Source organism: Rhamphochromis sp. 'chilingali' (genome assembly GCF_963969265.1).
Source record: "Rhamphochromis sp. 'chilingali' genome assembly, chromosome: 15".
NCBI lineage: Eukaryota > Metazoa > Chordata > Actinopteri > Cichliformes > Cichlidae > Rhamphochromis > Rhamphochromis sp. 'chilingali'.
Window position 1 is genome coordinate 32,494,567 of NC_137942.1, and position 13,869 is coordinate 32,508,435.

General features: G+C 41.0%; 1 protein-coding gene across 2 annotated transcripts in view; it reads left to right on the top strand.

Moving 5' to 3' along the window:
- LOC308412144 (vesicle-fusing ATPase) overlaps positions 1-13,869 on the top strand; it is a 73,959-nt gene that overhangs the window by 43,675 nt on the left and 16,415 nt on the right. For both annotated transcript variants that reach the window (XM_080906282.1, XM_080906283.1), the window contains exons 2-11: positions 199-284; positions 4,900-4,999; positions 5,087-5,126; positions 6,122-6,288; positions 6,394-6,504; positions 10,970-11,045; positions 11,301-11,456; positions 12,045-12,244; positions 12,328-12,493; positions 12,754-12,828. In XM_080906282.1, the coding sequence (XP_080762408.1) occupies positions 199-284; positions 4,900-4,999; positions 5,087-5,126; positions 6,122-6,288; positions 6,394-6,504; positions 10,970-11,045; positions 11,301-11,456; positions 12,045-12,244; positions 12,328-12,493; positions 12,754-12,828 (1,177 nt within the window). The remainder of the gene's footprint in view (positions 1-198; positions 285-4,899; positions 5,000-5,086; positions 5,127-6,121; positions 6,289-6,393; positions 6,505-10,969; positions 11,046-11,300; positions 11,457-12,044; positions 12,245-12,327; positions 12,494-12,753; positions 12,829-13,869) is intronic.

Consider the following 13,869-nt stretch of genomic DNA (forward strand, 5'->3'; position numbering starts at 1 on the left):
CATTGTGTTTATTTTTCCTCCTTACATGACATTTCACAGGCTCAGTGCCCGCTAGGAGGAAATTCTTATAACAATCCCAAGTTAAAAGAATATAAAAAAGTGTACTGGAATAAAATGTGTGTGGTCATTCCCAGTATCTCTCAAACAATTATGGTTCTTTGCATCTCTGTCCTTCCTCTGCTATCTTTCTCTCTGCAGACCATGCAAGCGGCACGATGCCCGACAGACGAGCTGTCGCTGACTAACTGTGCCGTGGTGAGTGAGAAGGATCTGCAGTCAGGACAGTGAGTACTTCCTATTACCTAATCACCGTCGCATTTATCAATCTGAGCACACACCCGGGCATCTCTCCAATCAGTTTTCCAAATACCCACCTGACCGCCCACTTTATCACCCATTATTCATCCTGGAGACGACAGTCGGTGATCTGATGGAGTGACTTGCAGCGGATGATTATCATTTCACTTTATTATGGAACAATGATAAGTAAAGCTGCAGGAATCTGATGAAAATCTGCACTCAGGTCAAACTGAAGATTCTGTTGTCTGCCATGGGGCAAGAGGTGGGTCACATCCTGTACAGGTCTTCACTTTGGGGCTATCCTGGAGCTTCTGAGGTTATCATAGGTGTGGATTCCAACCCTGTGATGACTCAGAACTCAGAAGGTTAAAATCTACACATCTAATACACGGTTCATTGTGTTGCTTTTAAAAAGGGTAACATCTGATGTGATCCGCAGTCCATCCATCCATCCATTCGCTTCCCCCTATCCTTTTTCAGGGTCGCTGGGGGCCGGAGCCTATCCCAGTTGTCTTAGGGCGAGAGGCAGGCTACACCCTGGACAGGTCGCCAGTCTGTCGCAGGGCTTCATAAGTAAAACAATGAAGAATCTGTAGTACATGAAAGACTCTTCCCATTTGTTGGTTGTGTGTGGTGAACCAATAAGGCTGCTCTATCAAGAGATACCTAAAAGTGTGAGAACATGGAAGGTAAAGGCCAGGGCGCTGGAGCTGGTGATGCTCCTTGATTTATGGTCCAAGTTCTTCTCTGTCAATGACTGTTGACCACGTAATGAAACTAGGGGAGGTTTTCTTTGTATTTTGGGGTCTGTAATTATTGCCAGTGAAATCCACAACAGTGGGAATGTCGAGTGTCAAACACAGCAGATACAGCTGCGTTGTTTCGTGCGTAATTTTGTCTCTTATTGTCACACTCACCTCAGTCTTGTTGGGTCAAGTCAAGTCAAGTCAAGTTTATTTATAGAGCACATTTAAAAACAACCAAGGCTGACCAAAGTGCTGTACAGTAAATACAGATAAAAATACAATAGAACACAATTTCGTAATAACACCTCGCTGATAAAAATAAAGTAAAAATATGGCATTGAGGCATTCTTCACAGTCCTCCTTATATTCATTTTTTGTGTGTGTTTGCATCATTTTGCACTTCTTGATAAGCATTTCAACCCTTCGCCTGTCATGTGATTCTTGCTGCATTTGGCATTTTAAAGTGAGAGACAGCAGATCAGTTCAGCAGAAGCAATAAATTTAAAAAAAGAAAATTAAAGAAAAAAAAATCACAAACCACATACAGATAAGCTAGATACCAGTGAATCATACTATGCTTTTTGACATATATAGTGGGATGCAAAAGTTTGGGCAGCCTTGTTCATAGTCATTATTTTCCTGTATAAATCGTTGGTTGTTACAATAAAATGTCAGTTAAATATGGTACATGGCCTGTATTTATATAGCGCTTTACATATCCAGTCGTCCACCCATTTACACACACACTGGTGATGGCAAGCTACATTGTAGCCACAGCCACCCTGGGGCGCACTGACAGAGGCGAGGCTGCCCTCTGACCACCACCAGTAGGCAACGGGTGAAGAGTCTTGCCAAAGGACACAACGACCGAGACTGTCCAAGCCGGGACTCGAACCGGCAACCTCCCGATTACAAGGCGAACTGCCAACTCTTGAGCCAGGATCGCCCTAATATAAAATATATGATATAGGAGACACACACAGTGATATTTAAGAAGTGAAATGAAGTTTATTGGATTTACAGAAAGTGTGCAATAATTGTTTAAACAAAATCGGGCAGGTGCATAAATTTGGGCACCACATAAAAAGAAATGAAATCAATATTTAGTAGATCCGCCTTTTGCAGAAATTCCAGCCTCTAAACGCTTCCTGTAGGTTCCAATGAGAGTCTGGATTGTGGTTGAAGGTATTTTGGACCTTTCCTCTTTACAAAACATCTCTAGTTCATTCAGGTTTGATGGCTTATGAGCATGGACAGCACTCTTTAACTCACACAACAGATGTTCAATAATATTCAGGTCTGGGCTGAGATGGCCGTTCCAGAACGTTGTACTTGTTCCTCTGCATGAATGCCTTAGTGGATTTTCAGCAGTGTTTCAGGTCATTGTCTTGTTGAAAGATCCAGCCCCGGCGCAGCTTCAGCTCTGTCACTGATTCCTGGACATTGGTCTCCAGAATCTGCTGATACTGAGTGGAATCCATGTGTCCCTCAACTTTGACAAGATTCCCAGTCCCTGCACTGGCCACGCAGCCCCACAGCATGATGGAACCAGCACCATATTTTACTGTAGGTAGCAGGTGTTTTTCTTTTTCCTCCATGCATAACACCCCTTGTTATGCCCAAATAACTTTTCATTTCATCAGCCCACAGCACCTTATTCCAGAATGAAGCTGGTTTGTCCAAATGTGCTTTAGCAAACCTCAAGCAGCCCTGTTTGTGCTGTGGGCAGAGAAAAGGCTTCCTCTGCATCACTCTCACGTACAGCATCTCCTTGTGTAAAGTGCGCCGAATGGTTGAACGATGCACAGCGACTCCATCTGCTGCAAGATGATGTTGTAGGTCTTTGGTGCTGGTCTGTGGGTTGATTCTGACTGTTCTCACCGTCGCTTCTGTCTATCCGAGATTTTTCTTGGTCTGCCACTTCCAGCCTTAACTTGAACTGAGCCTGTGGTCTCCCATTTTCCTCAATATGTTCCTAACTGTGGAAACAGACGGCTTTCTATATCCTTCCCCTAAACCATGATGGTGAATAATCTTTGTCTTCAGGTCATTTGAGAGTTGTTTTGAGACCCCCATGTTGCTACTCTTCAGAGAAAATTAAAAGAGGAGGGAAACTTACAACTGACTCTGTTCACCTGTATATGTAGGTCAGGGGTCACTGTGTCATGGATCGCTGTGTGGCAGGAGGAGGACCCAAATTGCAAAACTCACAGACTCGGGGATGAACTCAAAAATCACAGCTTTAATGCTGGAGAGGCAGAACGTAGGAAATACAAAACTAAACTGGGAAACTAAATACAAAGCTCGCTGAGGAACACACACGGCCATGAGGGAGAACGCGACACAGAACTGAGGGAGACGCAGACATAAATACACAGAGGGTTAACGAGGGAAGTTGGAGCACACGGGGAACACAGGTGACACTGATAGTCATAACAAGACACGGCAGGAGTGAACGCAACACTGACGGGAAACGGGCAAAGTAAAACAGGAAGTACAGAGGTTCAGACAGGAGGAGAGAGAGCGCGGGGAAAACACAGACATAACAGGCTGGGGAAAACAGAATAAAACACAAGGAGAGACGAGGGCTCACAGATACACAGGGGCACACAGGAGGTAACCAAATAAGGAACATTTTAACTAAATAATCCTAGGAACCAAGGCATAACTAGGGAATAAAATACAAAACACACAAAAACTGAGAATACTGGGCCCACATGGCCCAGGACCATGACACACTGAGGTTACCAAGCCAATTTGAGTTCCAATAATCAGTCCTAAAGGGTTTGGAATCAATAAAATGACAACAGTGCCCAAATTTATGCAGCTGCCTGATTTTGTTTAAACAATTATTGCACACTTTCTGTAAATCCAATGAACTTCATTTCACTTCTCAAATATCACTGTGTGTGTCTCCTATATGATATATTTAACTGACATTTTTTATTGTAACAACCAACGATTTATACAGGAAAATAATGACTATTAACAAGGTTGCCCAAACTTTTGCATCCCACTGTACAATAATTGCATATTTCAGCATCTGCAACCTTTATTTATTTACAATGCACAAGAGAAAAGCGCTTGGCTGGTTTAGACTGAGAGGGCAGATTGCTCTTAGTGATAGACGGAGTAAAGGGATGCAATGTGTCAGCCAATAGTCATCGTAATAGAGGCTTGCTTGTATAAGTGAGCACCAAGGGCACAGGAGAGGGTTGACTGAAGGTGAACAGGCTGAGGTTTGAAGGAATGCGGTGGAGAGTGGGCAGACAGGTATGATCCAAAGGATTCCAAGGTAAGTAGATATCCTGCAGTGCCTCAGTTTTTCCAGAGGGCAGGTGAAGAAAGAATTCACTTGAAGGTGAGAAGTCCAAGAACCATTAAGAAGATCAACTGGGAATAAAAAGGATTAAGTCACACTGAGGTTGGCCAAGTTATCCCTGTAATGGAGACAATGATCTTGTAGAGAACTGCTGCCACAGCCACTACTTAAATATCCGGTAGGGATAAAGGAGAATGACAAACAGGAGTGCGGGAGCAAGCACTGGAAATACAGCTCTGCCCACAGTTCTACCTGCTGCAAGAGAAAGAGAAGCTCCAACCAGCCCACAGTCCTAACAGCACCGTTTAATGTCTGACTGTTAACAAGTTCATGTGAGGTGGCAGAGCTGGGATCCTCCAGGCTTGGAGGCCATGGGCTCCATTCTTTTGCTATCTCAGAGTTGCTATCTCAAAAAATCTAAATAACCTTAAAGACACCTTCAGCTTCAACTTGAGCAATAACTATAAACTATAGCTATAACTATAAACATGTAATGTAAGATAAAAATTGTAATCCAATCTCTCTCCACAGACATGTGAGTGTGAAGACCACACCCAACCACAAGTTTGTGTTTACAGTCAAGACCCACCACACTGTGGCTGCAGGAAGCATCGCCTTCAGCCTGCCACAGGTACACACATGCAAAAACTCACAGACTTGTTAAGTACGTGTTAGCCACATGCTCAGGCTTTTCTTCTTGGTTTTTTCTCTCCTGTAGAGGAAATGGGCTGGTCTCTCCATAGGTCAGGAGGTGGAAGGTATGAAATGCGCTTCTCTGATTGCGGATTTTGATGTTTAAGAATACCAACTCAAAACCTCTGTAGTTACTGTTTTCAAGCTTTCAGCTGCTGCATATAGATGCACTCATAAATTAAGACAGTTTACTTTCTGTGATAAATACTGACTTTTCAAGACAGCGAGTCATTAATGTAAAACTCCATTTTATTCAAATATAATATGTTAGGCACGAAGATTACATATTGCATTTTCAAATGAACTACGTTGGTTTTGCAGACTTTTCTCGGGTAATGTAAGTCATCTCAGGCACACAATAAAGTGCAGGACAGGGTGGTGTCTGCACTGCAGTTCCTTAAGATGTATTTTATGCTGAAATTAGAAGCATGTGATGTTAAACGTCCTTTTTTTAAAAGCTCCTTGAGCTCCCAGAGCTAATAATGTTAGCTTAATAGCAGTTGTCCTATTAGATTGTTACAGATATTCTTGCATTTATTATTATTATTATGTAGTTCTAGAAATCACTGAGGCAGTTATATAGTAGCATTGGCCTGTTAGCTTGTTAAAGATAAACAGTTAAGAACTGTGACACGTGTTGAAAAAATAAATGAAAAACTTTCATTAACTTCTTGTGCTTTTTTCCCATATTTGAGAAGTATAAGACGAATACATTTTTAAATCTTTGCTTTAATTTCTTGTGCAGGCCACTTGGGCTTTAATGCCTAAGCATGTAGCTTAATTGCTACAGTTAAAATTGGACAGTTTACCTTTAGGATGGGGCTTTGCAAACTATTAATAATGTCAAATACTGCAAATTGTTCCTATTTAAAAAATCCATTAGAATCTCTTCTGTAATGGTTTATTATTAGTTGTTCATTTATATCCTCATGTGTTACATACATCTACAGCTTTTACTTTTAGATTCATTGTTTTTTAGGGTTTGTTATAAAAATCCAAAGCAGATTTTGACTCATTAACCTAAATATGATAGTAATTGTAGCCTTGTTTGTCCAATCAGTGGCCAACTACAATTTTGACAAGTCCAAGCAGTGCATTGGCGCCATGACAATCGAAATCGACTTCCTGCAGAAGAAGAGTACTGACTCCTCTCCCTACGACTCAGACAAGATGGCCGCCGAGTTCATCCAGCAGTTCAACAACCAGGCCTTCTCTGTCACCCAGCAGGTTTTTAGTTCCATGCCTCAAAGTGTCAGACTCACACACACATCGATATTCAGAGGCATAACATTTGACTTTTGATGTACCATCATCTGCTTTCCTGTCTTTCAGCTAGTGTTTAGTTTCTGTGACAAGCTGTTTGGCTTGGTGGTAAAGGATATTGAGGCCATGGATGCCAGCATCCTCAAAGGAGAACCAGCGTCTGGAAAGAAACCGCAAAAGGTACTGAGTCACAATAACAAGATCAGCCAAATTATCCCAGGGAAAGTAAAGTAAATCAGGGTTTTGATGTAGAGGCTCTGAGTTATACAGCTTGGAAATCGCTCATTGGTAAAAAACAGGAACTGAGCAGTAACAGCCTGGTTGTTACTGGAAGTGCCTGCGGTTAGGGCTCGTTTAGTGGGGACGGGAGTCTGGATGTGAGTCAGTCCTGGCACCTGCGGGACTTTGTTGTTTGTGCTGGACTAACGCATTACGCTTTCATAATTAAACTCCAGGGAGGAAGCTTGAAATTGATTTGCATTTGAGAAATGAAGCCCTACTCATAATATTACCTCCTCCTCCACAAAGGAGGTTATGTTTTTGGAATGATGATTTTTTTTACATACTTTTATCTTAATACAGTGTGCACAAATATAGTTAGACAAATAGAATAGACAAACTGAATTGTGCAGAGACTGAAAGCATGAAGAAGTGCAAAGTTTGTTGTTTTAATCAAAAATCTGTGTTGTTTGCAAATTATGCAAAAAAAATCCCTTTTAACTTTATTTCCAAGAAAGACGGGGGACTTCATCTCGTCAAGCTGTAGTCAAACCCCGCAGTGACAGCGCTGCGAGAATTTATGGATAAGGTGTCTAAATGAATTGTTGAGTTTCCTTTGTAAACACATTAGAGAGAATGTTACACCTCAAAGCTGTATTTCACATATAAAGAGTGATGATTCACTGTGTTCACTGAGGCCATCACAATCTTCCTGGTCTTGCATTACTACTGCAAAACAAGTCAAAGGTTGAATAACTGTCACAAGCTGCCAGGCTTACACCAAAACGTTCTGAAAAAGCTGTTCTAAAAGCTAAGAAGTAACAACTTGAGCTGGAAACTGTAACAGCAGGAGTGGCTATTTAGGGACATAAAGATTTGCATGATATTCCAAACCCTCCATGAAATGAAAGAGGATCTCACTGAGAGAAAACAAAGCGCTAAACAAAGCTTTAAAATTAAAGTGTTTCTGCAGAACAGCAGTTATTGAATTAAATGTAGTGCATTTAAATTCTTTTACTTTTTTTTCTAGACTTTTTGGTTTGAAAATGTCTTAAACTACAAGTCACATTCACCTGTTCACACTCGTGACACACTGGGGCAATATTGGGTCGACTTTCTTCCCCAATAACACTCTGACCCACTGCACCTACTGCCCCACAGCTGCACCTACTGCCCCAAGATAGTGACTGAAGTATATTGCAAAGCCATACAACTCACCCAGATTCTTCTCAGATTCTTGTGGCGATCACAACTGTGTGTTAGAAAAGTAGAAGATGCTGCAGCTCTGGTGTCATATCCTGTCCTGTTTATAGTGTGCAGACCTTTTCCCTGTAATGTGCACAAGACAGTGTGGATTGAATAAATAGAAAAGCATTAAATCATTTTTAACTGGGCATCTTCATAAATAAGTAGTGGATGAAGGGGAGGAACTGAAACTTGCACACGATTAACACTGTGTGGTAACAATGATTTCAAGTTAAACACCTTGCTCAGTAAAAGCAGAACCATTAACCTTTCAGTACCTAAAGAGACGATAATAAAGAAGAACAAGTATCTGGACTTGGGGATGCCAGACCTGTTGAAAGATCTCCAGCCATACAATGATATACTGAAACAAACCTGTTTCAATTTAAATTCAATTTAAGAGACAAAACTCTCGCCAGGAGAGTTCACTTTTGATGTGAGCTCCATTTATTATTCATTGTCATCCACATTAAAGCTAATCCCACAAAAACTAACATGAATGAGGCTTGGATGGGACACAAAGATCCTTGAAGAGTTAAGCAATTAATAAACTCAAACCTGTGATTATTCCCAAATTGGAACTTACAGCTGCCATAGTAGCTCTGCTCATAGACCAGGTGACTGAGGAGGAAAGTGAGCTTCCACTGTTGTTATTTGGAAATGCAAAAAAAAGGAAAAAAATGAGACATGGTCATTCCCGACCTTTGTCACCAACAGGGTTTTTGTAATGGGATCTTTTTTGATGTCATAAGACTCTGAGTGAATATACATGACGTTTATATTCAATCCAGTTTTATTTATATATTACCAAATCATAACAGCTGTTATGTCAAGGTGGGTTTTTTACCACAAGGTAAAGACCCTACAGTAATACAGAAGCAACCCTAACAATCAGACGACCCCCTTTGAGCAAGCACTTGGTTAAAGTGGAAAGGAAAAACTCGATTTTAACTGGAAGAAACCTTCAGCAGAACCAGGGTCAAAGAGCAGCAGCCATCTGTCATGACTGGTTGGGAATAAAGGGAGGGAGGCAAAGTAAAACATGCATGAATCCAGCTGATTCTATATCACGTCTCCATGTGTTTGAGATAAAGTGTAGCTACAGGTGCTGGAGAGTCAAAGATAAAGATTTGACTCTGACAGGAAACCATTAGATATGAAGATATATTGTAATAAATGTTACCACAGTGACTCTGAAAAAATGCACCAGTGCAAGCAAGAAGTTGCTGAAGACACAAGAGAGCTGCTGTATGGCTTCTACCTTTAGCACATTTACTACATGTGTTTTTGGAAAGTACATCTTTTAAAAACAAAAGCAATTCTAGAACAAAGTTGTTTTGATAGTGCCCGAAGGTAAAACTATATGTAATCACTGGGGCAGGTTTGTGGGAACCTGTACAACAACCACAGAATTGCTAGCAAGTTCAAAAATGAAACTAATAAAGTTCCCTATGATCTGAACTGTTAACGCTGTCCTATGTTACTGATAGGCTATGGTCGCTAAGCTAAGCCTGTTAGCTAACGCTTGCGCTGGTACACAAAGCAGGTACATGAATTTACCTTATGGTTAGACCAGGGGTCAGCAACCTTTAACACCCAAAGAGCCGAAAAAGAAAACACTGGGAGCCGCAAATACTTTCTGACATCTAAAATGAAGATAACACTGTATATATTGTTTTTTACTTTTATGCTTTGTGTGAACAACTAAGGTGTGTTGCTTATGAAATCCATGAAGTGCTACAGAGAAAATTTTATTTATGTAATTAACACATTTTGAACTCTTAAAGAAATATAACAAAAGGAAAGATGTTGAACTAAAATGATCCAGCAAACAAAAACAAAATCACCTTTGTGCTTTTGGAGCCTTGACCCGACTTTTAAAAATATTTGGAAAAAAAAGCACTATGCTGCTAAAAAATTAAAAATAGATATTTGCAACATTCTGCCTAAATATGTATTTTACCAGGTTAATGTGTGTAGCGGGGCGTGGTCTGCAGCGCCGCTGCAGGGGAGGCGACGCACCTGAGCGGCACCCGCAATCACGCCTCGCCGCTTTAACGTCTGTGCTCTCTCTGCTGTTGCGTTGGTGTGTGTTGGGCTGTGAGCTGCAAAGCTACAGCCGGCTGTATGCGTACAGCAACCGTGTGTGAAAAGTGGTCAATATAGAGATGCTGAAAAGCGTGTTCATGCAAACATCGTCAGGTCTGCCGTGATATGTTTACAATAAGACTTCTGCTCCTGAACAGCTTCCGCGAGTGTGACGCTTATTTTGAACAATGAAAAAATAATAGAATATAATTTTATTTTTATGTTTCAAAATCACAATAATCTCCCAATTTAGAACTACAAGTTAAAAAGAACTAACATAAATAAAATACACTTGCCGACCCCTGGGTTAGACCTTTATCAAGCATGTAACTCAACATAACAAAGAATAAGGACTTTTTTTCTTTGACTTTGGCTTCCTGTTTGGATTCATGTGAAGTGTAATCCACTTATTGTTTGTATGATGTCTTTTATGTGCTGTAATTGCTGTATTTATCTGTCTGTATCTGTGCTTTTACGCTCTTATGTTGTCTCCACCGGATATCACAGAATACTGACATTCAGGAGATCTCTCCCAGCTAATGTTTTAATGGGAGGAGAGGCACGGATGTATTATCAGAAAATGTAAAAGATAAATGGAAAAAGAGTGATCTCTGGGTAATGGATGGCAATTTGTGTCAATAATCACCACAGATTTGAAAAGTAAATAAATACAACACATCAAGATTTTATCCTGGCAGATGTCCTAATACCAATCGAAATATAGCTTTTTAAACTTGTGAGGTCTGCATTGGCATCAGTAACAGCCCCAGCCCTAACGTCCAACTGTAACCCTAAAACTCAGGAGTTTTTAAAAAGAGTTTAAATAATATGTTCTGATAGCATCACTGATGACTACTTAGACCTCAGACAGTTAAGCCACATGCTTCATAGGCAAAATTGTTTAAAAACAGTGGACATTAACCCTACCCCAACCAAAATTTAGAGGCAGCAGTTGATTTGAAAAGCAACATCTTCTAGTTTGTGAAACCATGATTATTTAGCATGTGACTAAAATACAAGCGAATCCTTATGCTTCCTATAATGTGCCAATTTTCACATAAGAAGTATTGACCCTAACTCTGATCTCTGACAGATCGACGTCGGTCTGATGGTCGGCAACAGCCAGGTGATTTTTGAGAAGGCTGAGAATTCATCCCTCACACTAGTCGGTACGTTCTGTCTTGTAGTTTCCTCATAGCAAGCATGAACAAAAAAAAAGCTTTGCAAACACAGGCAAATTCAAGCTGTACTAACAATTCATGTCGGTATAAATACAAGTGCTCCACAAGATGGCAGCAAGAACACATTCTCGGAAAAAAGCATTTTCTATGCAGCACCTCTGCCCACAAGAAAAGCTTCAATGCTTTTTTTCCTCACTGACTTTTCCTTATATCTGAGAATCGTTCCCCTTTATGTTTTAACAGGAAAGGCAAAGACCAAGGAGGCACGACAGACAATCATCAACCCAGACTGGAACTTTGAAAAGATGGGAATTGGTGGTCTGGACAAGGAATTCTCAGACATTTTCCGCAGAGCCTTTGCCTCCCGAGTCTTTCCCCCTGACATTGTGGAGCAGATGGGTGAGGAACCATTCTCTCATTTGTACTAAGCTAGAGTGATTGTCTTTCTTGGAGTATTTCTTGCATCTTAACCTCTGTTCCCCATACCTTAATGGGCTGATGGTGAGAAAATGTATCTGTTTCTATTGTTTTTGCAAGACCTAAAAAATGCAACATAAGCAGCTTGTGACTTGTTATGGATCAAACATTGCTGGGAAAACCTCAGCATGTTGTATGTACTGTGTGTATTCCCCATGCTAATAAAAATAATATATACTGCAATAACAGAGTGAAAGAACAAAGCCACAGTACCTGTACCATACCCTTTATTTTATTCATGATACACACAGAAAATAAGCATTTATATTGATTTTACAGCCCATTTTATGAATCTAGTCACCTCCCTGTGGCACTGAACACATTGGACAACTTCATAGCATGTCTGGCATCATCTGACATCTTCAGTGTCATTCCCATTGTCTTTCCTGCCCCATCTTTTTCTTTTATTTTACGTCTGCCTTTTCTTCTTTCTGATTCTTCTTCTTTCCTTTTTCCTCTCTGCCTCTGTCCCTTTAACATTCATCATGCCGTCAACTTTCCTTCTTCCAGGCTGCAAGCACGTGAAGGGCATCATGCTGTTTGGACCACCAGGATGTGGCAAAACGCTGATGGCCAGGCAGATTGGCAAGATGCTCAACGCCCGCGAGCCGAAGGTCGTCAACGGCCCAGAGATCCTGAACAAGTACGTGGGAGAGTCTGAGGCTAACATCCGCAAACTGTTCGCCGAGGCTGAGGAGGAACAGAAGAGGGTAAGTAATACTTGGTGTTTTTTTCTGTACTTGTATTAAGCTAAAAATAAATACACAACTTACAAAGTTATTCGGACTTTCAGCTGGGCGCTAACAGTGGCCTTCACATCATTATCTTTGACGAGCTGGACGCCATCTGCAAGCAGAGAGGAACGGGCGCCAGCAGCACAGGCGTGCACGACACTGTTGTCAACCAGCTTCTGTCCAAGATTGACGGCGTGGAGCAGCTTAACAACATCTTGGTCATTGGTAAGTAGCATCAGAGGAAATGACTGAACCCATTGTTAGCTTTAAAATATATGTAATGGTTGGAGAGCAGGAGTCCCTTACGTTCGAACACATAAGAGGCCTATATGAGTCAACAACAATCATTTTTTTTATTTCCATGAAAGCTGGGAAAACCATTTTATCCATATTAAACAATAAATTTAGTTAATGCAGTGTAGCATCTTTAACAGCATGAATTCTTCTGGGTTCACAGTTATCTTGCCTTCGCTCCTTCTCTCCAGGTATGACCAACAGGCCTGACTTGATAGATGACGCCCTGATGAGACCCGGCAGGTTTGAGGTGAAAATGGAAATCGGTGAGATTGCATTTTCTCTCTAAATACTTGATCCTCATTTGGGTACAAGTCTCAGGCACACGTGGAATAAAATGTGATGCAGTGTGCTCGTTTGAATGGCTTGCTATAAGGTGGGGCACCATTAATCCAAACCATTAAAATGTCAGCTAAATCCAAATAGCATCATTTCCACAGCAGAACCATGATGATATTTTTCTGGCATATAAACTGGATTACACGTGGATTATTTCAGAGTTTCTGGTTTTGAGGCTGCAGTAGTGGTATTACTGTAAACCCGGGCTTATCCAATCATTGAGGTAAATGGAAAATAAGGCAACCACCTTTAAGCTTCTGAATGACACAAACACATTTTATTATACTCGGCCTATAAGACGTCACAGTACAAAGTACATATTGTGTCAGGAAAATCAGTGTTGGAAAAAATGTTTCTTCTTTAAATAAGCGTACTGTCCTGGCTTTCTCCTGATGGTATGTAGAGGCATGCCACGTTAACATACCCTTTTTTTTTTCCATTTAATTGAATAACATTTTGAAAATCCAACCGCAGCTCCTCTTCCAAAAAACAGCGTCTTTGTTACTCTGAACAATCCACAGAACACAGTGTGCATGCCAAATGGAACAACTTTATCCAGAAAAAGTAGTCCCTGTTTCTCCTGTCTATAGCTCATGGCCATGATCCTACTACACCCCTCTTTATAAATCTAGTTAGCATCAGACATACTACAGTTAGCAGCAGGTCCTTCGGTGAACTCAGTGTTTCCACAGATTAGATGTGTTGCCATGGTCAGCTTTCGTATTTTGCACTACACACTCGGTTTTGAAAAGTGTAACCACACGTGAGACTGCTTTCAGCTTGCCCTGGAGTGATGTCACATGGTCTGCCTTTCTTTCTCCCTTTAACTCAGATGTACTCTGCTGCTAATTTTTTTCCTTTTTTTTTTATTGAGCAATAGACTATGTGCGCCTTAGCATATGCTACTTCCGGTGGGGAAACTCCTGTAGGGCGCTCCGTTTCCGGTGTGATATTCGCAGCTTGTTTAC